Source organism: Lipotes vexillifer, unplaced genomic scaffold, assembly GCF_000442215.2.
Source record: "Lipotes vexillifer unplaced genomic scaffold, Lipotes_vexillifer_v1.1 scaffold76, whole genome shotgun sequence".
Classification (NCBI taxonomy): Eukaryota; Metazoa; Chordata; class Mammalia; order Artiodactyla; family Lipotidae; genus Lipotes; species Lipotes vexillifer.
This window is the reverse complement of record NW_006773751.1, coordinates 656,569-684,046: the sequence shown is the minus strand read 5'-3', so window position 1 is coordinate 684,046 and position 27,478 is coordinate 656,569. Positions and strand designations below refer to the sequence as shown.

The 27,478-nt window shown below is 45.2% G+C and overlaps 1 protein-coding gene across 3 annotated transcripts in view; it reads left to right on the top strand.

The window, feature by feature from the left end:
- The window catches only part of CACNA1E (calcium voltage-gated channel subunit alpha1 E), a 302,886-nt gene that overhangs the window by 149,117 nt on the left and 126,291 nt on the right, over nt 1-27,478 (top strand). For all 3 annotated transcript variants that reach the window (XM_007448509.1, XM_007448508.1, XM_007448507.1), the window contains exon 7: nt 13,610-13,713. In XM_007448509.1, coding sequence (XP_007448571.1) covers nt 13,610-13,713 — 104 coding nt within the window. The remainder of the gene's footprint in view (nt 1-13,609; nt 13,714-27,478) is intronic.

Genomic DNA, 27,478 nt, shown 5'->3' with positions numbered 1-27,478 from the left:
CCCGTGTCCCCTGCATCGGCAGGCGGACTTTCAACCACTGCGCCACCAGGGAAGCCCGAGGCTGCATTTCTTGCTGCTTTCCCAAAGGGGCTGCTCTCTCCCGTCTTGGTTACTCCACCCCGCTCTGTCCGCTGAGAGATGAGTTTCACTATTCTACTCTCGAGATTAGGGAGAGTTCCCCTAATCTAATCTCTCCCTGGGGCCCTGCAGGAACCACTGTCCACATTCGTGTTGAGAATCAAGTCTGTATTTTCTGCCTCCCTCAAACCCAGCTTTACAGCTGAAACTGTAGCTGGATGAAGTGGCAGAAGCTACCAGTTTTGTTTTTAATTCTTTCCTGAGCTCATCGGAGATGAGTGATAAAGCCTTTCTTCTTCTGGAGAGGATTAGAGGATGAAGTCCTTCGGTGGCAAGATACACCTGGGAAGGGCTTACTAAGTGATAATTCCTGATAAACCCCCTCTAATCATCCAGTGACTCTGTCCTCTTAGTGATAAAAGAAACCTCTAGGCATTTAATTACCTCTTTAAGAAATCTTTTCTCATCGCCTTTTCTTTCTTTTGCTTGTCCTAGATTTAATCAGAGCCATACATTCAGCTTCTTAACTTATTCATTTATCTGTTCACTCAGTGAACACTTGCTGAGCACCTACTGAGAGCTAACTTGGGTCCTGGGGCAGATAGAAAAATAAGACCTCCTCCTTGTTCTTGTGGGGTGTCAGGTCTTGTAGAGAAAGACATACCAGCAAGCCATGATTACAGTAGAGTTGAGTGGCATGGTAGCCTTAAGCGCAGAGAGTGAAGAGAGCAACCAACTCTGGGAAGGCTTCCTGGCAAAAGTAACCTTTAATCAGGGCCTGCGTAGAGGCTTTCCAGGTGAAAAAGGCAGAGAAGTATTCTAGGAAGTGGGAACAATATGTGCAGAAGCGTACAGCTATGAAAGAATGTGGCATACGGGGGAATTGCAGGAAGTGGGGTGTGGCCACTTGACTTGGTATACGAGGAGGCGGGGTCTGTGAGGTGAGCCTGAGACGTTGGGTTGGGGTCGCACGAGGCGGGGGATTTGGCAAGGGCAGCCTTTGGAGGATTTTAAGCAGAAGAGAGACAGGGTGAGAGATGCTGGTTAGAAATGACAACTTTCCCCTGCTCTGAAGACTGAAGCCAACCGTGGCTGGGCATCACTCGTCCCACTTTACAAGATCACCCTGGCAACAGAGTGACTGTTGCACTACTAGCCAGGGAACTTGCTGTGACAAGTCCTTCCAACCTCATCAGACATCGAGGGCAGAGAAGAAACCACTGCGTTAAGGTGTAGGCATCAAAGGAGTTGAAACAACATAACATTCAGATGGGACTGCAGAGTATGCAATTGGTCAGAAATTATTTCTTCCGCTGGCACTGCTATTGTAAATACCTGCACCCATAGCTCTGTTCTCAGATACGTTCCACGTTAAAACAACATTTTTATTTCTGTCTCTCTCCCCCTTTCCCACCACACAAGAGGCAACATAATGTCATGTCTTAAGAGGAAGTCAGACATGGGTTTGGATTTGGGTTCTGTAACATACTGACTACGGGGCCTTGGGCAAGTCCTCAGGTTTTCTGAGCCTGGATTTTGTTGTTGTTTGTTTTTAAACATATGAAATTACAGTTGCACCTCTCTTACACATACATGGTTGTTATGCATCTGGCTCATTGTTCAGCGTAGACTAGATGCTTAACGAATGGAAGCCATGATTCTTCCTCCTTCTCAATTACACTGGAGCCTTAGGGTATAAGTCAAAGGAAAATGTGGAGATAAAAATATTTTAATCAGGTCTTCTTAGTACTTCCAGAAATAGGTCTGACCGGGTCCGTGTTGGATTTGCCATCCAACAGTTTATATGCAGTCCTGTATTAGTCACCCATCGTGGTTGCTCTCAGTACCTTCCACCCTAATGAACAGGAACGAAAGTTGTACAAAGAATGGGAAAGGCCAAAAGACATTTTTCTTTCCAATGGTTCCCAGATTGGGGAAGCAGTGACCATTATTACTTTATTATCTGTATTTTGTTTCAACATTGTGATGCCCCCAAACCAATGGGAGAGCTCAGTTGGGGCATGCACTCTGTGTATCTTAGGGGAAAGAAGAACCAAGGTGAATTACTAGGAGGGCAGCAGCAGAGTGAACAAGACAGGAGAAATCAGGAGATGAGAAAAGAGAAGGTTTCGAGGGAGTGGTAGAATTGAAACCGGAGAATTCGAGTCCATGAGATAGACGAGAGGCATAGTGAGGAATCTGGGTCTGAGTGGGAAGGGACCCCACATCTGTTGTCTGATGTAGGCACCTACTCAAGCGAGGAATTCCCTCCTCAATGTCCCTGACAGATGGTCGTCTGGCACAGTGATTCCCATTTTTTTTTTCACATCATGGAACAAATAGAAAATAACATTTGTCTAGCGCTGGGGTGAGTGGACAAAGCTGTTCACGAGTGGAGGTGACTGCCTTGGGGACTCTGGCTGAGCCAGGCTCTGCCAGCGGCTGTGAGAGTTGAGTGGAGTGATGTTTTGGGCACTTGTGTTTCTCCAAGCCCCAGTGTGCTTAGAGAAACTCTGATCCAGCAGGACCAGAGTGAAGAGCCTCACCCAGGTACTCTCAGACCCTCGGGTGATAAGTAGGCATGTGGGACTGGGCATTTCATTATCACCAGTTATCAGCACCAATGCAGATTAATTGAGCATGTTTTCTTGAAATCTGAAGATATAAAGACTTCAAAGCCATGGTTTCTTGCTTTCAAGCCGTTCTTACCAAGGAGTAAGAGTGGCTCCTGTGGCCACAAAATAAATGAAACTAACTGGCCTGGGGCTTCTTCAGGGAACCAGCTGCACTTACCAGCCTTACCTAGTGTCTGACACGCAATCGTTAATTAAAACGGGGACGTTCAGTGATAAATTAATTCACCTGCTCTTTGTGGAGGGACTGAAAGCCAAGAGAAATGATGACCTGAAGCTCTTTTCTTGAGTGTCTGCTCTTATATGCTGTGCTGAATATTTGAGTTAGCTAAGTGTTCTTGCTATATGTCAACAGAGATGCCATTTTACAGGTGATATATTTATTTCCAGAGAAGGAAACTCATGCAGGCCTGTGGAGCAGAAGAATGGTAGTGGTGTTAACAATCTCCTGGTAGTCAACAACGTTACTGAGCATCGCTCGTTTGTAGAATAATATTGTAGGCATTTGAGAGTGAACAGAGAAATAAAAGATGCAGTTCTGCCTTTAAGAACCAGTCAACCCTGATGGAAAGGGAGGACCAATATGTGAAAGAGACAGAATAACATCTAAAGAGGGCCTGTAAATAAGTACAAATAAAAACCCAAGTGCAGCACTTAATGTTTTGTTTTCAATTATAGGCATTTATACTCATGACTTAGCCTTCTTACAGATACCGAGGCCCTTAAGGACTGTTTTCCTTTCTCATTCATCTTGTCCAGAGTACGCACTCAAAAATGTTGAATGAATATATATGCTGCTATGGGGTACGCCTAAGCGCTGGGAAATTCTGGAGAGAAGCAGAGTGACACACCTTGGGGAAGCCTTCCAGAGACTGAGCAGTGTTCTCCAGTACGAGGGAGCTCATGGCTTGGCACAGAGAGGAGAGGGTAGAAGGAGGGAAGAGCTCTTGGGGAGTGAGCAAATGCAAACATTTAGACCACCACTCAGGGCCCTCCGCTCTTCATCTTGTCTTCCTCGCCGCTGCCCACAGCCACTCTTTGTGGCCTCACCATTCCCACTTCTTTCCCTCTCTTGGACTCTCTTCCTCCACTGATGGGCCAATCTACATCCTTCTCCTGCTTCAAGTCCAGGTGAAGGCACAGCCCCAGGAAGCCTTCCAGGATATCTCTAGCCTCACTCCTTTCTTTATGAAATCCGATAGCCATGTTCATAGCTCCGTGCTCCAAACCTTCAGAAGAAGTAAGACACATCGTCGTGGTCTTCACCTTCAGGTAGCCCCCAAGGGAAAGCATGAAGCTAGACTACTACATACAAAATAACCAGAGAGAGCAGGGCCATACATATTTATCAGTACTAAATGATATGGTAGAGAATACAAGGGCTATGCAGAGTAGCCTGGGGATCAGAAGTCCTAGTTCTGCTTCTGTAATCAACTAGTGGGGTATCTTTCAGCAATCAATTAACGTTTGACCCTTGGTTCTTCATCCATAAAATGAGGGGTTTGTGCAAGATGCTGTGATTCCTCCTAGCTCTGTATACTGCAAGATGATGAAAGTTACAGTATTCATGTTAGATGAATGGGAAATAGTGATTGGTTAGCTGGAGAGGACCGGGGACTCATGGAAATGCAGTAAATGATGGTAACCAGAAGGACTGATACCCAAGGACTGTAGGATAGAGCCGAGAACCAGCTGGGGAACTGGTTGAAGACCTGTTGCCCTGGTGTCATCAGCACAGTCTTTCTAGAATACAGTGGACCCTACACAGAGCTCTCACAGTGCAGAGGATCTGTCAAGCCTTGTGCACCCTTTGTCCCTGGGCCTCAAAGGAAGGGTCTTCTGAGACTCGTGTCTTCTCTCATTCTCTGAGCTCTTACTGGTGCTTGACTTTCTTGCAAAAAGACATTCAATCTCTGGTCAGCCCGCCGTGTAGAAGGGTGATGTGTGTTAGCTGATCATCATAGGAAGCATCCTCTTTAAGTGGCCTACTTTGGCCAGCCTGCATCTGGCGGCATCAGAACAACACAGTCGCCTTTTCCCAGAGCAGTGCAGCATCCTGGCCTGGATGGCTCACTGTATGGTCAACTGTCCGGCTTCCCAGTGGCCCCAGAAACATCAGCCTCCTCAGCACCCTGCTGCAGCCGCTGGGAAGGAGGACCTCCTCTTTGGCTTTTTTTTTTTTTTCCCCCCTATATGTTTTCTCTGACCACGAAAACAAACAAAACAAAAACCACTTAGTTACTGCAGAAAAGTTGCAAAGTATAGGAAAAGTATAAAAAGATTTTTAAACAAAATCACTAATTTCTACCCCCCCTACCCCCCACCCCCAGTTATCATAAAATCCACATATGACCTTGAACCATATAAATAACCTATGCAGTTTTATTTGGGGGAAAATTTAAAGCCTCTATTGTAGAAATTTTCAAGCATACACACAAGTAGAGAGGATAGAATATTGAGCCCCTGTGTAACCCAAACCCAGCTTCAACAGTTACAGGATCTTAAAAGGATCTCTCATCTCCATTTTGGGCTTCCGGGCCAGGGTTCAGAAAGGGAGGTGACAATAAACCTCACATAACAGTGATATTGGAATTATTAGGATTTAACCAAAGAGTTTTTAGGCACAGCAGGGCTGTGAGCTCTGTGGGTTTTGAGGCGCTCACTTGGCGTGGACAACGTCATGGCAGCCTTCCTGGTCAGATGTGGCACTACTCATCCTCCCTCACTTTGACATTTATTCTTGAGTCTTCTTCCCAGGCGTGTGGATGGATTTTCACGGACACGTCAATACCTGTCTGCCCAGCACCAGTGGTGATCACCGCCCACGTCCAAAATGAGGCAGTGCTTACTGGTCCATGATGCTGAGCAGAGCTCCCAAGGGTGGTCTCGTTGGAATCATGCTACTGCCTGTGGACCAGGGTGGGCGAGCTGTTATTTTCTGGTTCTCCTCTTTGGCTGACTGGTCCTGCTCTGTTTTTCCACTAGTCAGAGAAGGGGAAGAATAGGTGGTGAAATGCCCAATAGGAAGTCCTCCTGGAGGTGCTTTGCATATGGGCTAAGGCACTGCTGCATCAGTGACAGTCACTGGCAGTCCAGGCAAGTGGAGAAAGTGGCTGCTGGCCATCAAGTCCGGGAGGGTTTGGGAGGGCCAGAGTGCGTGGAGAGTCTTGATTACTTATCACAGGCCCCTGGCTAAGCCAGATGCTGCCTTTGGAGCTTGTTTGTGTAGGGAGACTTAGCATATTCATTAGATATGCTCAGGGATCTGAGACATAATGAAATGCCCTGCCTCCAGGACTGACAGGTTCTGCCTCCTTGCTGGGTGGCAGCAGGTGGCTGTGTCGCACTCGGGGCTCTCTGTCCTCACTCTTTTCACCTGCTCCCCCCACCCTTCTTTCTTGCCTGGGGACTGGGAAGACAGCTCTCATGTTCTGGCTGCCAGATCCTAGTATTGGCTTTCTTCTTTAGTGTGGTTCTCCCCTAGAAGGTGGTGACAGTATGGGTAGGATTGCTTTTAAGAGATTTGGAACCAAACGAGATATGGAGAGTCAAGTGTCCTCAAGAAGTTGACCCACTGTGGTTCTAGATTGGGACCCCTTCACTTTGCTCGCCTGGACCTTGCTTTCCTCTTCTACCAACTGATGGGTTGGATAGTGTGTTCTCATAATCTTCCAAGACTGTGGCTAGCATTCCTGGTATACAAGAAACCAGACTACATGATCCACAAGCTTTACTTGCCCAGTGGTTGTACAGTATGCTGGGTGGGCATTGTGTCCTTTCGCTAAAATGTGGGTGTGGTCAAAGGGCAGTGACTCTGCCCTTAGAAACACCATCCACCATCTATCTGTGTGACTCAGGGGCAGGATGTTACCTGCTTTGTAAGGCTGGTCAAAACCCTGATGAGAGGGCTTCCCTGGTGGCGCAGTGGTTGAGAGTCCGCCTGCCGATGCAGGGCACACAGGTTCGTGCCCCAGTCCGGGAAGATCCCACATGCCGCGGAGCGGCTGGGCCCGTGAGCCATGGCCGCTGAGCATGCGCGTCCGGAACCTGTGCTCCGCAACGGGAGAGGCCACAGCAGTGAGAGGCCCGCGTACCGCAAGAAAAAACAAAACCCTGATGAGAAAGGGATTTAATGGCTTAAGTCAGATTCCCTATAAACTGCCTCTGGGACAGAGATTTTTGTGGCAATGATTTATTTAAGGACTGCTTTCGGGGGAAGCCTGTACCCATAGGAGGAAAGCAGAATAAGTCAGGAGAAAATTCTAGGCAAAGATGTGGTTGCAGACGTTTTAGCCTGAGTCTTATCCATCCCCCAGGCGGCTCCACAGTGAGTTGCACCACAGAAGTTGTCCCATGCAGAGGTGAAGGGGCTGGGCCCTTGACGCCCCTGCATCAGTGAGTTGTTGGTTCCAGGTCACTGCCCGCCGTGGACAGGCGTAAACTCCCAGATGAAGAGGGTCTGTCAGCCAGGGGCCAACCTCTCAGGAGGATCCAGGTGTGAGCCGTTAGCAGCCAACACTCAGAGCTGCTGGGATGGGAGGGGGGTGGGTACACCTGCTGGTAAAGGAGACCTGATGGGGGCAGCACAGAATCTGCCACATCCAGGCTGCTCAGAGCTGGACAGGGAGCGGGGGTGCTAGGAGGCAGGGTATGAGGGGACTATGCTGAATATAAGTCCCTGAGCAAAGAGGGAACGGGGGTGGCTCAGGACATGCCGGGAAATGCTCAGGTGTGATTTTCCAATTAGGCCAACGTAACTGATGGTTATAGAAGTCGGGAGAACGTTCCATTTGAGGGAAGGGAGATGGTGCCTAGGAAGGGGTGTGAGGGAAGCCCTGGGGTTATCTGGGTGCTGGCTGCACGGTTATGTACGTTTTGAAAAACTCCACTAAGAGTGCCCTTATGGTTCGTGTATGTTTCAGTACAACATCCACACGGGGGCCCGGGGGCTGCTGTCGCAGGAAGGCAGGAGCTCAATCCCAGAGGGCATTCCCTGCCCTCGTTTTTCTTCTCACGTGTCCCCTACCTCTTGACACTTCTGAATCTTTTTTTTTTTTTTTTAATTGAAGTGTAGTTGATTTACAATGTTGTGTTGGTTTCAGGTGCATAGCACAGTGATTCAGTTACATATACATATATATATCCATTCTTTTTCAGATTCGTTTCCCTTACAGGCCATCACAAAACATTGAGTAGAGTTCCCTGTGCGCTACAGTAGGTCCCTGTTGGTTATCTATTTTATATATAGTAGTGTGTCTGTGGTAATCCCAAACTCCTAATTTATCCCTCCCCACCCCCCTTTCCCCTTTGGTAACCATAAGTGTGTTTTTATGACTGTGTTTTTATGACTCTTCTTAATCTTAACCCTTTCCTCCTCTTTCCTTCACCTCCATGATAAACCTTTTCTCTGTCTTTCTGACCTCTGCTGCCTCCTGCCAAGGTAGTTTCTTAGACTGTCATGTGACTCTTTACTCTGAAAGCTTCAGCAAATCCTTTCCTGAGCCCCTGGACCAGATCAGACGCACCTGTGGGTCAGCTCCCTGGTGGTCCCTTCATCACACTCATCTCGGTTTAAAGCCGCACAGTTTGTGTGAGCTCACTTATTGAATGTGGGTCTCCCCATTACACTAGTTCATGAAGGCCAGGACCTGAGACTGTTTTGTTCATCATTTATCCCCAGTACCCAGGAGGATATCTGTTGCCTAGTGCGTGGTCCGCAGATTTGTTGAACAAAATATGGCCTTTAGGCTCTGAGACATGGACTCCGAGTACCAAGTCCCTTGGGATGAAAAGGAGCTGTACACTTGGTGCTGGAATGAAGTGAGGGGCCCAGGCGAGGCAAGTCAGCTGGGCAGTGCCGGATGCCCAGGCGTCATACCCTCAGGGAAGGTGATAAGCAGTTGAATCGTCTTTGGTCTCCTCATTATATTTTTGTGTTAGCCTGTGAGAAGACCCACCAAAAAGGAACATTGTTAACTTTATTTCCTCCACCTCTTGCCCTCTCTGAATTTTCTCTCCCCAGGATGGTCTGCAGAGGCCTTGGACAGATGTTTTTGCTGAGACAAATGGCCTGACCTCTTTGACAGCCCAGGGTGGCTGCTGCAGCCCTCCCTTGACCTGAGCTCACTTGGCAGTTCCAAAGCTCTCTCTTTGAGGCAGAGCCTCTAGGCCAGCAGTTCTCAACTGAAGCCAGTTTTTGCCCCCAGGCGTTTTGGCAGTTCTGGAGCCACTTTGGGTTGTCACAACTAGGGGAGTGCTGTTTGCATCCAATGGGTAGAAGCCAGGGATCTGCAAATGCACCATACAAGACAACTCCCACAGCAAAGAATTATCCTGCCCACGATGCCGATGGTGCCCAGGCTGAGCCTGTGGCAGGCCAGGCCAGGGCTTGCCAGCGGGTGCCACCTCCAGCCCGGGAAGCAGGTGTACCTGAGAGACCTTTTTTTTCTTTCCCCCCCTCTGAAAGGACCCTGGAATAAGTATCCTCGTTTTTTTCCCAGTTCCAGTTCACTCAGCCTCCCCACTCAGCTATATGTCATTCAGCCTCCCTGGCCAGAGCTGCTCTGTGAGAGGCGTGGACATCCAAGAGGAGGCTCTTCAGCCTGTTTTCTGCAGAGCCTTGTGGAACCCTGATGGAGACCTGCTTCCAAGGATGGGGGCTATAGCACTGCCTTTGCAACCCAGGCCAGGGCTGGGCAGGGACCCCCTGCCTCTTGTCATCTCCATCCCCATCCTTCTTTCCAGTCCTCCTCCCACCCCTGCCTGCCACCATCTCCCCCATCACCCGGAGATTAATGTGATAATTGCCATGTGTGCCTGTATACGCAGGGAGTGGGTGCACTCACCACCCCCAGTCAGGCAGGTTCCCAAAGGAACACATTCCCACTGTGTCAGGCCTGGTACCCGCTGAGCACTCCCTGTGCAGGGTGGGCCGCCACCCCCGACTGCTTTCTCTGTCATCAGCCCCATCCTGCGCACGTGTGCGCATGTGTGTGTGTGTGTCACTCAGGGAATCAGCAGGTGAGAGAGATGGAGGGCAGCCCACTTGTCAAGTCTAGGGCCTTGACTGGGTTGGTGGGAGGAGAATCAGCATCTTAAGTAAGAGGACGTTGCCCCGAAGAAAAGCACTCTCATGTACTGCCTGCCACAGAGTAGGTGTTCCATGAATGGTGGGGAGGAGGAAGCTGGTACTCTGTGTGCAGCTGTCTTTGCAGTGGGGGGCTGGCTTACGCTTTAGCTGCTCCACAAAAGCGGTCTGGGCAGGGAAGGGTCCACTCTCCTGGGGCCAGAATCCAGTGGACCATGTTTGGAAAGCTGTAGGCCTCCTTCCCTGGGATCTTGCAAAGAGCACTTAGCACAGCTGTCCCCTGGCCCTGAAGGAAGAGTTGCTAGGGAGAATGAAGCGTGATGCTCCCGCAGGCAAGGTGCTTGGGGAGAGTCACAGAAGCAGGGGGTACAGGGGAGAGAGAAGGAAAGGGAGAGGTTCTGCCTCTCACGCAGGCAGCCCCTCCTCTCTCCCGTGTCCTGCTGTGTCACAGACACACACGCCCACCCCAGAGGGAACACAGTCACAACTCTGGGGTTGAACTGGTACCTTTCTGCCTGGCACTCCTGAGTCCCACCTCATATGGCATCAGGGCACTTGCTGCCTTCAGAGTTGTCGATTACTTTCTTCTGTTTTCATCTCAAAAGACGCTTCAGTAGTTGTCTCTCCTACACTGGACAGTTTTAAGGTTTTAATAATGATGAGTCAGAAGGAGATTGAAGCTCTAATCAGCATCAGAAAGAACCTTACCATTTTGGAGGAGGGAAGCATGAAGTCCTGGGCTTGCCCACTACCTGCTGAGGTTTGTTCCCCTGTCCTGGTGGCCTTGTCATTGATCCACTGACAGGCATGGGAGGTGAGGGTGTGAGGCCACCTGGAGAGGAGGAACGGGAGGGGCCGAGGGAAGAGGAAGCCGGAGGGAGAGGCGGAAGGTGTAGAGAGGGTAAGGCAAGTCTATTAAAAGGTTTGTGAATAATCTCGGGGAGCTGTCAAGCTGCTTTCTCCAGAAGAACCTTGTAAGCTGTCAGTCATCCTTAATGACCCCCTAGGGTTATTAACCCCCTAGCCGCTGGTGCTGGGGTCCTCCCGGATATTCTTTTTCTCCTTCTCTTCCCTTTCTCCTCTGTTCTTCTCATCCAACAGGCCCCAGTACCATGGTGGATGACTTTTTTTGTTTCTTTTAAAGCAATTCAGACAAAGCTTGGGGAGAATATCAGAATGAATTTTGTTTGGCATATTTGAAACACGAGAATCATCTTACTCAAATCGTGGTCATTTATTGATTGGTTGAGCATCTATGTGTGCCAAACACTTTGTCAGATGCCAGATACAGAAATGAGCAGACAGTGAAGGCTCTTGCCTTAATGTAGGTTAAAGCGAAACCAAAACATTCTCACAGCACACTGAGTAAAAGGACACTCTCCATCAGCAGTATTTTAGAGAATTGGGAAGCACATTCCAGACTCAGGGCCTGTGAGGGAAGTCCTTCTCTCCCTGTATTTCACAGGCTGTATTTCCTGATATGTTAATAGATTGCCGTTGAAAAGGAAGTTTTGTAATCAAGGAAGTGTAAGAAATGATGGAGGAAATAAAGTTAATAATGTTCCTTTTTGGCGGGTCTTCTCACAGGCTGACACGAAAATATAATCTTCTGTGTTTCCCCAGTTTCTTTGGTTCCAGAAGCTCATGTTCCACAGAACACATGAACATCTTACAGATTGCTAGCAACGAGGAGAACACAATTTGGGAATTGTACTCCACTGTGCAGCATCTCTGGCAAATAGTCACCCAACTGAAATTGCTCTAGCCATCCTCAAAACGTAGCACAGTCACTCCTGGGACCAAAAACAGATTAAAAGTCACAATTTCATCATTGCCATTGCTGACACCAACTAATGTTTATTGGCAGCTGAGCCGTGATCTGGGTGCTGGGAGCAGACTCAGTTCTTGCTGCCAAAGAACTCTGAGGGTGGGGCTGACTGTCTAAGCCATGGGGTGAATGAAACTTGTTGATCTGGAGCACCACCGGTGAAGCATCAGAGCTAACCAGTCTTTACAAAATGTTGCATTTATAGTCAGGGATAAAGATAGAGCTAGTTATACAAAGATCATTCAGTCCATCCTGTAGCTCGCAGGAAGAGCCATGTCTCAATTATCTGAGAAAAACTAGCTTCCTATGTCCATTAAAACCCCCTGTGGCCCTTGGCATCTGGTTCTTCTGCATCTTCCTCCTGATATCAGGAGAGATTTTCTCTGTGGTCTGACCCGAATCTGCCCTGCTTACATTTGACTGAGCAGACCTGGTTGAACCAAAGAGCCTAGATCTTATACCCTGAAATTGGCAGGTCTCTGCTTTTGTTCATACAGTTCAGAAGGTGTTTGTTTGTTTTTAACTTTTATTCTGCTTCATTTGCAAACGTATCTCTCTGAGCAGCATAGGGACAAGACAAAAAGACACGAGCTTGGTGAGAGAGGTTGCCTTAGAAGCTATTTTTTAATGGAAAAATCTACTGTACAGTGATAGCTGCCATGATCAGTGGGAGGCTATATTTTATAGACTGACATATTTGAATGGGAGGCAGAAGGAAAATGAGATAATTTGGGGAAAGACAAGATAGAATGTCATAGAAGTCCATGGGAAGCAGGAAGACAATGAATCAAAATATGTTTGCAAAGTTAGTAGTGAGAGGGAGAAAAAGGTAACTCACGGGGATAAGAAACACTTTGCAATCGAAATTCTGAGTTCAGATCTTCGTTTTACTAATTTAGCGTGTGAATGTTAGGCATGGCATTTGATTTGGATGGCCTTGTTTCTCCAGTGAATTGGGAATAAAATATCTTTGCAGAAACTTTTGAGTTTCAAACAGGTATTAAAGTTTGTGTGTGAGGGGTGGAGTGGGATTGGGGGGATTCAAAGCCCTGTATATGTAAAATGCAATTCAGGTGGACTTGTTAGGAAGATTTGGGGTTGATATCATGAGGAGAGACAGTCAAGGCAAAGCTTAGTTGAGAGGTCCATGTGTTAGGACTTTTCAGAATTCTCCAAAACTGTTTAAAGGTCCTCAATGAGACATCCTACTGAGAGTTGCTTTATGGGTTTTTTTTGTTTTTTGTTTTTTTTGGCTAAGACATGTCGTATAATCCTCCCTCAGCCCCCTACCATTCAAGGGCCTTGCGTCTCACTTGTGGTATAAGAATCCAGAATATGGGTTTCCATGCGGTTTTTAGTTCACTGTGTGTTCACATTAGAGAGAGAGCAAGGGATCACTCTTCAAACCTAGATTTATTCCTTCTTTTACCAGAGCCTTCCCAGGGCCAGGCCTGATCTAGCTCTGTACCATTGGACTGTGATGGAGGAAGGAAAGGCAGAGCCCAGGGTCACGAGCCGAGTAGGATGTGGATGACATTAATCTCTCCCAAGCAACCTGTCAAGGTGTTTGCCAGCATCCCTGGAATGAAGTGATGGACACAGCCTGCCTCTGTCTTTTGAGAACTTGCCCAGTTTAGAGTACAAAGGCTTAGAACCCACATCACCCAACACTGTGAAACCAGTGATTATTTGCATGATCTTAGAAAAGTGTTTTACCTTTCTGGGTTCAGTTACCTGCTGAGTGAGGGTGTTAGACCATTCCAATTCAGGATGTTATGTGTGGCTGACACGGTGCCCTTCACAGTGTACATGGAGAACATGAGTTAATCTACAACCACATTAAACTGGGAGTGAAGTGAGGCAGTGTTTAACTGTATTGCACTGTGCTTTTTCATCACCCTGTATGTGCTGCAGGAACAGAGGCCTTCACCTGGCGGGTGGTTCTGGTGAAGAGTATTGAGGAACCATTTTTCTTCCTTTCAGACCAATGATGCCTTAGGAGCCACCTGGAATTGGCTGTACTTCATCCCCCTGATCATCATTGGATCCTTCTTTGTTCTCAACCTCGTCCTGGGAGTGCTTTCTGGGTAAGCCAAATGCTTCTCTCCTTTCCAACGATAAACTAGTGTTCCTGACTCCTTGCAGATTCATTCATGTAACCTTCATCAACTGGGCAGCCCCTATGTGCCAAAAGCTGTTCTAGATTCTGGGAATGCTAGTCGTGAACCATCGTTTTAATCATCTTTAGTATTCTTAGGAACTAAAAAATCTTTAGACTGGTACAACCTTGAACATGGTAGCTAATGAGAGTCCATTTATCCATCCGTCCTTTCATTCTGTCACTCAACAGAGACCTTCTGTGTCAAACACTGTGCTGGTTGATAGACATCTGATGTTTAATAAGAAACAGGCTTTACCCTCAGAAGGTTCTTACTCTATTGTGTGTTGGACATCAAATTCCATATCTGTGGCTTGAATTAGTATACATCAGTTAACAAGTACTGAATGTTCAATGCCATTGCAAAGAGCACATAAAGTATAAGGCACGGTTTCTGCCTTTAAGAAACTTATGTTTTGCTGAGGAGACAACACAAACACTTGAAACAGGGAACAGGAGTTCTTTTACGGACTAATACAAGATACAGTTCATTTGTTTTGGGGAAGGGACAGATCTCTGTAGTCTGAAGCTATCAGAAATGGTTTCATAAAGGATTGGGATTTTGCTTGGGATACAAAATATGTAATAGAATAAAATAGAATATATGGGAGTGAATATTCCAGGAAGTTGAGCACCACACCATAAGCAAACATGAAGAAATGGGATTCATCATGGAGAGTGAGGAGACTAGAATGCAACCAAATTTAACTTGAGTGGAAATTTCACTTGGGAATTGAAAGGATAAAATAGGAGGGCTAAAACAGGGCCTTAGAGAGGCTTTCATTTTTCTAAGCAAAACTGAACATAATCTCTTGTCTGAATGGCAGACATTCTTGAAATGGAAATTTATAAGGTGGTCCTTCTCTTTAAACGTGGCAGATTGAACCAAGTTGGACATCTCTTATAAGTCCACTAACCCAGGAAGTAAATATTGAAAGGACACAGTGACAAAGAGAACAGGAGAGGGTGTGAAAATAGATGAGAGATGTCAACAGAACTTTTGAAGACAGTAAATGGTAACTAATCTAGTGGCACGAAAGCTGAGGTTACACTTCCTCCAGCGAGGAATGCCAAGAAAAAAGCAAAATGAGAGCCCTAGAAAGGCTCAGGAATTGAGGCACCAGGTATGTCTAAAAGCTGGGGTATGGGGGGGATTCTAGAACAAGAGGATTTTTCCCAGTTCCTAGATGCATTCTCCCCGGTACCTTAGATCTCTTCCCTCAGACACTGCTCACAGGTGCCTGTCCCACCCAACACCCCCACCCCCCACCCCACCAGCCAAAGTTAGAAGACTTCCTCTCTGAGAAGGCTGAATCAGAGAAGCGTGGAATAGTAACATCGGGACGGGGGGCGGGGGGTGGGGGTTGATATTCTGTACTGAAAATGGGAGAGTGACATGGAAGTCCACAAACTTGAACGTCATGCTCCCAGCCCACTTCTACTGCTTGGCTCTCAAAAATGTAGCAATGGGTGGAGTTCACAGCCTTCCCCTATGGGGGAACTACCCATCTGAAGAGAAAAGACGTCTGTCTCCTTATATTTGAGGGTAATCAGAGAAATGGTCCCATCTCTCACCTTCAGTGAGGCTCACCATATTAGTTTCCTGAGGCTGCCCCAACAAATTACCACAAACTAGGTGGCTTAAAAGTGTGAGAGAAATTGTCTCATAGTTCTGGAGGCTAGAGGTCCCAAATCTGGCAGGGCCATGCTACCTCCAAGGGCTCTACGGGAGAATTTCTTTGCTTCCTCTTCTAGCCTCTGGTGGCTCCAGGCATTCCTTGGCTGTGGCTGTGTCACTCCAGTCTCTGCCTCCATGGTCAAGTTGCCTCCTTCTCTTCTGTCTAGAATCTCCCTTTGCCTCTCTCTTATGAGGACACTTGACATTGGATTTAGGGTCACCTGGATAATCCAGGATGACCTCTTCATCTCAAGATCCTTAACTTAGTTACATCTGCAAAGATCCTTTTTCCAAATAAGGGAACATGCACAGGTTCCAGGAATTAGGATGTGGACCTATCTTTGGGGGAGGGGGCCACCAGTCAAGCCACTACACCCAGCATTCTACAAGCCCCAACCATTCGTGCAGGAGTTTCCAGTAAGCCTTTTGTGCTTTGCTCTTAAATATAACCACACAGCTAGGGGTCATCAGCATTCAAAGAAAAGGTCCAACACAAAAGACAAAATCAAAATAATAAATAGGAAAAAGGAACTTGAGGGAACATGAATAATGCAGGGAGCGGAAGATAACTTTTTAAAAGTATAATTGGTATCAACAGAGATAGAAGAGAAATTCTTTTATCCACAAGGCAGCAGATTGCTATAAAGAAAAGAACATTTAGCAGTTAAAAAGCTCTTGGAAATTAATGTAAAACAATTAGTGTAAAATTTATATTAATGCAAAATTAATATAAAAATATTAAAATGTGATAAAAATAAATAGTAAACAGTTGGATTATAAAGTTGATGAAATCACCCAGAAAGTAGAACAGAAATAAGAAAATTAGAGGATTGGTTCAACATTGAACTAATAAGAATTCCATAAAGAAAACAGGGAAATGGAGAGGAAGAAATTAACAAAGAAAAATACCAAAAATGTTCTCAGAACTAATAAACTCATACTGCCAGATTAAAAGATCTGTTGAGACACGTGCAAGGATATTCTTTCTAGCATTAGTTTCTGATGGTGGGGACTTGGAGAAAACCTGGGTACCTATAACTAGGAGAGTAGTTAGGTGTCTCTTGGATGACATACTATGTGCCATTCAGGAGCAACAAAGACCACGTACATGTTAAAAACAGAGTTTAGTGAAAACAAGAAGGAAACAGTATAATACCATCCACATAAATTAAAAAATACATGTACACATAATATACAGTTCGTAAAAATTCATTCAGATAAAAACTATACATTGAATATATTGTAATGGTTGTTTGTATGGCAAGGAGATGGGAGGTGGGTGTGGAGAAAAAAGGGAACAAGTGAATTAATAATAAAAATGCCAACTGAGCACTCAACACAACAGTTGAGAAGAGACTACACCAAGATAAATCATGAAATTTCAGAGCATCTGAGTAAAATAATATTCTGGAAGATGAATTTTATCTATAAAGAATCAGGAATTAGGATGGCTTTGGACACCTCCATGACATTGAAAGTTAGAAACCGATAGAGAAGTTCCTAAAAAATCTTTTGGAAAAAAATTTCCAAGGTAGAATGCTTATACCTATAGCCAAAATAGCAATTATTTGTGAGGATGGAATAGCAATATTTTGAGACCCTTTCTCTGAAGAAGTTACTGGAGAATGTGAGTCACTAAAAATAAAGAATTAATTGAAGAAAGAGAAGGACCCGAGACTCGTGGAAACAAGGGATCCATTAGAGAGAAAGAAAGGAGATTTCCAGGATGATGATGAAGGGAACTTAAGGATAATAACTGTCAGAAGACCTAGTGAGCAGCAAGTTCAGATTTGAGGAAGATGACAGAGGGCTCTAAAAATATGTTTAAGAAAACAATGAAATTAATATGTTTCCCAATGTGTATTGTTCTACCTACAAGAGTTTAAGTTTTTCGAAAACGATGTATATGAATATATAAATATTTGTGTGTATTTGCACACACGCACCAATCTAAGCAATTAATTCCACAACATACAGAAGTGTTACCACTAAAGTAATAGAAGCAAAGTAAGTACTCTATATACCGCTCAGCTGTCAATCAGACGTACATTGTTCACAGTGGATTTTGAGATGGCCCCTGTGGTGCTATAATTGCCTTAAGAGGATGGGAGAGAATAAGGATGGGGGAGCAGAAGGAATCTTAGGTTCTACAGTGGGGAAGTCCTTAAGTGATAACTAAAACTGAAATATCAAGAAAGAACAGTTGTGTAAGTATAATATTTGTAAAATTGGAAATGAATACTAGAAGAACCAGGTAAAAGAGTTATAAGTGGTTGCCTTGGGGAGTCAGATTCAGGGGTGAGAAGGGGTGAGGCAGTGGGCTGCTATTTTTTTCATTACAAACTTTAAAGCATTTTGACTTTAAAACTCAACATGCATGACTTGGAGAAAAATAGAAATTAAATTTTAAAATTACTGCACACACCCAAAAACTGTAGGATGAAAGGAGTGTATAAGACTACTCATCTAGCATCGTGGGGGGAGGATTGGCCTGGAGAGAGACCAGATACAGGAGGATTAAGGAGGAAACAGCCATATTAGTCAACTCTGTGGTACTAAGAGCCTTGGGTGACTTGTGAAATGGTTATGAAGGAAGGACAAGAGACAGTGTGAAGAACTTCTTAATAGTGTATATCTTGAGTGGAGAGTCGTAAGACATAATGCTATTTCTTATGTATGTACTCATTCAGTGAGCATTTATTGACATTCTTTATGCTCAATACGTAATTCTCTCCACATAGCCTATAGCTATACAAGTCACCTGCTCTACCTCAATGACTGCCCAGGAGGGACCTGACCATAGACTTCTTTCTTCTTGTATTTCTACTGAGGGGATAATCTCTTGTTTGTATAATCTTATCCGACATTCTTTGTCCTTACTTGTCCATGTTTTGGTTGAGAAAATTCAAGTCAGATTCTCACTATTGAATAACAGGTCATTGATGTTCCAGATAAGGTTCCAGCGTGGGCTGAGGATGTGTCATAACAGAGCTGGAAATGGGACAGAGCACTGCCCTGAAACACAATTCCTTTCTGACCGTGTCCACTCTGATGGACTAGCTCTAGTTTGGAATTGCATCTTTGAATTCTCCTACATCCTTCTCTGGGTGGGAAAGCATGGGAGGTTGGGAGAAATGTGAGCTTGGGCATCTGACAGTCACGGGTGAGTTCCTAACCCTGCTGCTTGTTAGCATTGTGCACTTGGACAAGTTACTCTGAGCCTGCTTCCTCCTCTGTGAAATGGGATAGCCATATCCCTCTCCCAGGCAGAAGCCTAGCCCAGGTCTGGCATGGAGTAGCCGTCTGCTCTTACACCCTTTGATATTATCGATGTTCGTTTACTCTGCCTGTTAGGTGCAGATGGCTATCATCTGAGTAGCAGCCTGTGATGTTGGGCTTGAACCTGCCGCGAGGCCATCAGTTCCTCTCTGACCGGGAGGCGGCCTCCTCAGGTTGGGAGATGAAACAGAACTGCATGGCATATGCCTCCTTAGCACTTCTGGAGAAGCCTAGGAAGTGACAGCAGCAGCTGGGAACAGCTGGTGTGAATAAATTCCAACATTTAAAAGAGTGTTAGCTTTACAGGCTGGGTCTGGAATATTTCTGTCCTGGTTTCTTTTTCTCGTTCTGATGCTCAACATGTATTGGGTTTCACTGGTGTCTGCAGAGGGTTCGGCAGCAGCTAGTTCTGTGTACAGGGCTGCGGGGTAGTGGGGGGGGGGGGTCATGGGCTCTCTCTCCTGCTTTGTCTGGTTCTCACATGCCCCTGGAGGGGATGGAGGCGTTCTCCTTCGAGTAAGAGGTTGCTTGGGAGTTGCACTCACAAGCCAGGGAAAAGCTCTGAAGGTTTTATCTCTGGGATACATGTTCCCAGTGACCTGCAAGCAGTTTGAACGTTAGGTACCGAGGTTTCCTAAAGCAGGGAGAAGGCAATGGAAGGAGGAACCCCTCTGTGGGGCAAGTGAAGAAGTGGGGGCAGGCAGCCCACACCGGTGCTTATGGCCCACCAAGTGTGGAAGTGATGGATGCACCTGTCCCAGGGCCATGGGCCTTGGTGGGAGGAGGGCTCCGAGGTATGTTTGTCAGTTTCAGTGTATTTAAACAGGAAGTGTGGATAGAAGCTTTGTCGCATTTTTACTTGTCTCAGAGGAAATGGAATTTGATGAAAACCATTAGTTTAGGCTTGAAGAGAAGCAGAGCTTCCTGTCTCCATGGAAACAAAACAGGGCTGCTTAAGTATATCCTGAGGTGCAGTCAGGGGCTACAGGGCAGAAGGCTCATGCAAACAGAAAATGACCCTTATCCCACCGCCTCTACTCTCTGCTCCCAGGGCTTCTGGAGAGAGGGAGGTAGGCTTGGGGGAGCAGCTGTACTATCTGCAAACCAGGGCAGGGACAGCCAAGCCAGGGATTGCTTACACATGCACACAGGGAGCATGTATGTAAGGCATGTCATAGTTTTCAGCGCACCTTTGCTTAGGTAGACACTATCTTTATTTACAGATGGGAAGAGGGCGGTTTAGAGGTGCTATAACCCCCAAGTAGTTGCTGGCAGAGGTGTGGCCAGAGGTAATAATTTCCCACCTTCTGGTTAGGGACTTGTTTTAATACACCTACACCAGGTGGCCTCCATCCAGGAATACTGGCACCCAATGTGGCACAACTAGAGCAAGTTGGCCAGTGGTTAACCTAGAATATCATCCTGACCATACAGACGTTGGTACGAGTTTTAATCTGTACCTACATTGAAGCACGTACTTGTTCTCATACACTGGTCTTCAGTACACAGTGTGACCTGGTACATACAAGGTGGAAGGTGCCAAGGCCCACTGTCCAGGTCCTCTTGCCCTCAGGACTAATAGGGAGTGGTGGACTGTCCGTATGACAGGAGGAATTCTTCTGGTCGCGTCTCTTGAATGAGTGGAGTGGCTCCCATTACTCGTAAGATGACTGTGGTCTGTCTGTCTTGCCACCAACTCCTTTGCTGGGTAGGTTTGACGATTCAGTGCAATTCAGCAAAAGCTGATTGTGTGGCTTCTCTGCTTAAGACACCGCTCTAGACTCTGAGATTACAAAGATGAGTAAAAGAGATTGTAGATTAATTAAGGAAATCATTCAAAATACATGTAATGGTGTCTAAATTCAATAGATCCAGAATTCTAGCCCTATCAAAAGTTAAAGATTCATATGTCATGTATTTTGGGCACCTACTATCTTGTGAAGCATTGCTGAGAATACAAAGGTGAGTAGGACCTAGGTCCTGTCCACAGGGAAGAGGCTAATGAATGTACCTTCAATATTAAATGTTGGCTATCCTGAGTCACCTGCCATCGCTTCCCTCTGGATGTTAGGAGGCGGCACCTGAGCATTTCCCAGGCCTGACTTGAGATAGGAATGGCTGGTGGTCTTAAGGAGGAAATTGTTCATGCCCAGATCGGTGGTCCAGATGAGCACTCTGAGGGGTTGGTGGGTATCAGTTTGGGCTGCGTGTGATCTTCCCGAGGCAGACTGACATCGAAGGAGACTGGCTAAGATAAGCGTGCGCATGAACCACACGGTAATTCTCCTGCCAGGATTCCAACGCTGGAATCAACTGGGAGAAATTCAGCAAGCAGTTCCTGAGTGCTTGCTATATGTCACTTGCTCCTAGGGCTGGGAATGAGATCAGACAGGGGCAGAGAGCTGTTACCCTCAGGGAGCTTGTAGTCTAGGTGGAGAGGTAGAGAGCACAGGGTGAGCATTTATATTAGATGGGAGCAAGGATCAGGCAGGGCCACCTGAAGAGGGTGACACCGATGCATTCTTTTGAAGAATGAGTGATGGCCAGCAAGAAGGGAAGAGGACTTTCTAGCAGGTTGGCAGTCAGGAAGATGCCAAGCATTGTGCTAATCCCATGGCACATATTGTTTCATTTAATCCTCACCATGACCCTTGAGTTATTGCTATCTTTTATAAATAGGATAGCTGTGACGGGAAGGTTTGGTAATTTGCCTAAGCTCACAAAGCAGGAAGAGGCCATTGTGAGTGACTGGAGTGAAGCATGTCGGGGGCTATAGAGGAGGTGAAACTAGAGGCAGAGGCTCATCATGCGGGGCCCCTCCTGTGGGCTGAGCCTGAGTTCAAACCTGACCCCTAGAGCTCGTGGCGGGGTGGTTCTCAAGCTTAGCGGGGAAGACAGCCAGTTTGCATTTGAAGATGATTACCCTGGAGAAGCGAGATTAGAGGCAGGGAGACATGTTTGGAGCAACAGATGAAGAAAGAAGCAGAGAAGCAGTGAGGCAGAGGGGAGCGGTGATGGAGAAGGTGGACCAGATCCAGGAGGTGTTGGTGGGATGGGATCTGCGTGACTTGGTGACTGTGTGGGTGTGTTGGAGTGTGTGCTGGGGGTGGAAATAAGAGGCAAGTGTCTTGGACCTACTTCTAGATTTTTTTAAAGTTTTTTTATTGAAGTATATTTGATTTACAATATCGTGTAAGTTTCAGGTGTGCAGCACAGCATATGTATATATACAAAGACACACGTGCACACATATATATCCTTTTCCAGATTCTTTTCCCTTATCGGTTATTACATAATATTGAGTATAGTTCCCTGCGCTATACAGTAGGTCCTTGTTGATTATCTATTTTATACATAGCAGTGTGTCTATGTTAACCCCAGCCTCCTAATTTATCCCTCCCCTAACCCCTCTTTCCCCCTTGGTAATCATAAGTTTGTTTTCTGTCTGTGAGTCTCTTTCATTCGGTATTGAGCCACTAGGTGGCCGAGGGAGAGGACAGGACAAAGAGGTTTTGAGGGACAGAGTTTAGGTTTTGTACCTATAGGGTTTGAGAAAGCGTAACGCATTTTACACCTTTGGCTAGTTCACAGCAGTAGTGTAGGGTTTGTTTTAGGTTGATTTTTTTTTTTAAGCTGTAATTTATTGAGACTGTGCTATGCACCAAGCATTGTGCTAATCCCATGACACATATTGTTTCATTTAATCCTCACCATGACCCTTGACTTATTACTATCTTTTATAAATAGGATAGCTGTGACGGGAAGGTTTGGTAATTTGCCTAAGCTCACAAAGCAGCAGGTTCAGAATTTGGATGGAGGTCTGGCCAGACCCAAATACATCTTGCATATAGTTTAAATGTCCTCGTTAAAAGGAATTTATCTGGGATCTAGTATCGCAGAACTCGATGGAAATGAAGGGGCCCTTGGTGGCTGGTGGGACATATAGAGCTTTCCAGTCCTGCAGACAGAGATTTCGTGTCAAACACCTGTAATGACCAGAGTAGAGTGTTCATATCTCCCACCTTGACTGGAAGCATGCTCCTGGATGAGTTGCTTGCCCATGAGACTCCCACATAAAGCTATGAGGGTTTGTGGAAAGAGTCTGCGTTTCCCCAAGAAGCTGTTTTGTGTATCAGTTGTCAGAGTTGTACCCTAGAGTGTGATAAAAATTATTTGAGGCAGAAGGGACTATGAGTGTAGTTTACTCCTGGCCTCCATGTTATAACCGAAGAAGTCTGACCAGAGAGTGAAGAGACTTTCTGAAGTCATACGCAGCTATTTAGCGGCGGATCTTGACTAGAACCTAGTCCTCTGGTTCCCCGTTCAGAGTGCTTATTTCCTCTGCACAACGGGGATAGCTTACTAGTAAAATACAGACTCTGTAGAGAGCGTACCTGGGTTTGAATCCCATGTCCATCACTTGTCATCTGCATGACCTTAGGCACGTTGCTCCACTTTTCTATACCCTCGATTACCCGATTGCAAACAAGGATTCTAGGATCCACCATGTAGGATTGTTGGGGAAACTAAATCAGATCATTCATGTTAAGTGTTCAGTACCTGGGAGATAGTAAGTACTTAATCAGTGTTAGCTCTGAGTAGCAGATTTCTTCTCTCCAGACCTTGGTTTACACCTCAGTAGGTAGGGCTGGAAGAGAGTCATTTTTACTTACCAAGTCCCCGCATTGAGTCAATTAGCATGAACTCGGGTGTTTTCAGATGCCACTGGTAGGGCTGACCATCCATGGCACCCTATTCCCTAGAGGGAATAGTAATGGTGGATCATTGGACCACACCCCTGTACCTCCACATGTGGCCATCACTTTGGACACTATACCTCTTGCAGTTTCTTAGCAGTGCCCTCTGCTCCTGTGGTCTGGAGTAAGCCTTGCCCCCTGAGTTTTCCTTGTTGAATTCCTGCTCATCCCTCATCACCTGTTTCAGCTTTGACTTCCTTCATGAGATCTCTCCAGATCCATACCGCCACTCCCATTCTGCAGTTAGGATTAAAATCTTTCTCCCATATGCTCTTATAGCACTATGTACCTGTCCATTAGAACCTATTACTCAGTATAACATTACACTATTTTGTTATGTCATTTAATAATAATAATAATGCTAAAGAAAAGAGCTAACATTTATTGAAAGCTCGTTATCTGCCTGATACTGTGCTAAATACTTGATACACATTATTTTGATTAATTTTATAACAGCCTCATGAGTAAGGTAGTATTGTTAACCCCATTTTATAATAAATGAGGAAATGGAGGCTGAGAAAGTTTGAGTCTTGAATATGACTGTTATCAGGGGGCGGAACTCTCCTGTCCCGCCCATGATGCACTGTCTTCCTTGTATTGGAGTTATGAATGTCCCTGTCACCTGTTAGGTTTTCTTTCTTTTTTTTTCTTTATTGTTTCTTGCCTTTTTTTTTTGGCTGCATTGGGTCTTTGTTGCTGCGAGTGGGGGCTACTCTTTGTTGAGGTGCGCGGGCTTCTCATTGCAGTGGCTTCTCTTGTTGCAGAGCCTGGGCTCTAGGCACGCAGGCTTCAGTAGTTGCAGCACGCAGCCTCAGTAGTTGTGGCGCACGGGCTTAGTTGCTCCGCAGCATGTGGGATCTTCCCGGACCAGGGGTGGAACCCGTGTTCCCTGCATTGGCAGGTGGATTTTTAACCACTGAGCCACAGGGAAGTCCAGGTTTTATTTCCTATGTTGGAGATGGCTTTCCACGTAATTGGACCTCTCTTAACATCTTAGTGCCTTATCTTGTGCTCAGTACATAATTGCTGAATTGAAGGGAAACCAACTAACACCAGGCCCCTCTTAGAAGATTTCTTACCCCCTTGTGACATTCTGGAGAATAATACTGCAGAGGACTATGAAGAGGCTGGTATCTTGAAAGTCAGGCGCACAGTCACTAGCATCGGGGATCCAGGGGAAAGCCCAAGAGAGGCTGTTAACTTTGCAGAGTGGTGGTCCCTGCTTGCATCTAACAGGTGTTACAAACATACAGTTGTCACATACTGCACATGTTTTCACATAGCTATTGATTTTTTTCTTTTAGTTAATTGCTCATGTCCTTTGCCCATTTTCCTCTAGCCATATTTATCTTTTTCACATGAACTTAAAATTTCTATTTCTATAGTGAGGATATTAATCCATATAAATCACATGTGGCAAATATTTAGGGAACAATCACTTAAGGATAGTTAAAGCTGTCATCCTAGTGGGAATTGTGGGCAACTAAGTCTGTTGGAAGCACAGAAAGACTAAAGCAGTTATTCTTTTCTTTTCTTTTTTCACCGTAGAGCACTTCATTTAGAAAGCATTTCATGGGTATTCATTGGTTTAATTCTCATAGTGACTCTAGGAACTGTGTTGTTATTTTACAACTAAGGAGACTGAAGTTCAAAAGTGAGCAAGCGACATGCCTTAAATCCTAAATCTAAGGCTGTGGTGTTCTGTGGTGTCCTTAGTCCAGTGCTCCTGGTTACACAGAACACTTTTTCCCATTCTGGAGTTGGGTATTGCCAGTAGAATCTTTGCTGCTCAGCTTCTATTCAAGACATAGCGGTGTGATTTACATACATGCTCCAACAAACCACCAAATGCTCTTTTGAATTTAGTTATTAGGTTGACAGATATTTATTGAGCACTTACTATGTGCCAAACACTGTTCTAGATGCTGGAATTGAAAAATCCCTCCCCTCACGTAACTTATATTTTAGTGTTGCACATGTAATCTCTATTTTCTAGAATATTACTCCCCATTTTAAGATGTACTAATATGAAGAAGTATAATCAGTGCCAATACCCTGAAATCACCCTTGTTGGTAACTTTATGGGCTGAGATTGTGAATGTGAAATGTAATGCTTTGAGAGGAAAAAGGCTCTAGGTCTCTTTTATTGTTTAAAATTTGGTTCCCTCTCAAAAGTCAAGCTCTAGTGCACTCTTTTATTTATCTGGGGGAGCAGGGGCTGCACTGGGATAGATGGTTCTGAGGGCCTGGGCCAAGGTGGGAGGATCATTGTCTGAATATGTGTGTGGTGGGGGTGGAGCGGTGAAGTCGTATCTGGTCGAAGCTAACAATCTTATCAAGAAAGGTCAGCTCCCAGAGGCAGGGTCAAAGTGTTAACAGAAAAGGAATAGAGAAATCAGTGAGTAGGACAGTCAAGATAAATCTTCAAAACAAAGTACTGTTTTACATGGACTCATACTTTTTCTAGAGCAATTTGAACATTAGACCTGGAATGCATTAGGTGCCTTTCTGGTGATGAAGACTACAGCTAAATATAAAAATGCCTCCATTCTCTGTTATAGGATTTTCCGTGCATTAAATTTTTAGTTGGCCAAGTTCTTAGGTGGCTGAAACAATACTGTTATCTCCTCTGCCATAACCTGAATAACTAGGTTCGAGATTCATCCTCGAACACTCTGATACCTTTATTTATATGTGTGTGTGTGTACATACATACATTTGTACACACACACACCAATATACACACATATTTATATGCATACACACATACACACACATATTTCCTCACATGTACTTGATGCTTATATTCATGCTCAAACTTTATATACATGCTGTTTTCCAGTCTTTGTTCCTCCATTAAGTACTTAAGGACCCCGTAGGTGACTATACCGTTCTCTGAATTTGCCTTGTACCGTGTACACTGTATTGCACACTTGCACACTATATTTAAGCCTCTTTTAAGACTGTTTCTGTCTTAAAATCCCATTTAAGTTATCTGTTTTTCAGAGGCGGAGCTAATTTGTGTTTAATAAAATAATATAATATAAAGTTATATTTAAGAAGATGGCTTATTACCAGGCCAGCCTGGATTTAATTTACCCATCTGCTACTAAGCTCCAAAAGGGATATTTTCACTTGGGTGTCCCTTTACATGTCTCAAACTTAGGATGCTCTAAACTGAATTAATTGCCTCATTCCCCTACTCCACCACTAAAAACACCCACTACTCTTCCATACTCTCCCTCTGTTATCTTTTATCACTTTAGTTATCCAAGATAGTAACCTTAGTTAACCTTAGTCCTTTCGTTTTACTTATTCTCTGCATCTAGTTGCTCATCAAGACCTACTGATTCCCCCTTTGAAAGGTGTCATGAGCTGTATCCTGGACTGTAGCAATTGCCTCTTTAAGTGCTCTGCCTACTCTAATCCAACCTGCTCTCCATGATCAAAGCAGTCTTTCCTAACTAGACATCTAATTACACAGTTTGTGTACCTTAATTATTTATAATGGCTTTCTATTGCCTAAATAATAGAATAATTTATGTGTTCATTTGTTCAGTTTTTCAACAAATAGGTATTGTGCTTCTACTGTGCCAGAAAGTGTTCTAGAAACTGGGAATATAGCACAGAACAAAACAAAAAGTCCTGCCCTTGTGGAGCTTGAATTCCAACAGCGGGAGATTCTAAGTCGTTTATTCTCATTTAGGTAAATAAGAAGACAAACACTGTACTCGAAAAGGAATGCTTCAGATGGCAAAGATGTCTGTTTTCCCTAGTTTCATCTTTAACTTGAATATTAATAAATGCAAATAAGATTTTTACTTTACTAAATGGAAATTTATCTGAAAACGATAGTATATAAGAATGTCCAAGACATTTCTTAGAACAGTGAGGAACAGGGACTTTTCTCCAAGTAGTAAAATGTGTTCTAAAGCTGCAGTAATTGAAACAGTGTGGCCTGATGTAGTAAAGGACCAAAA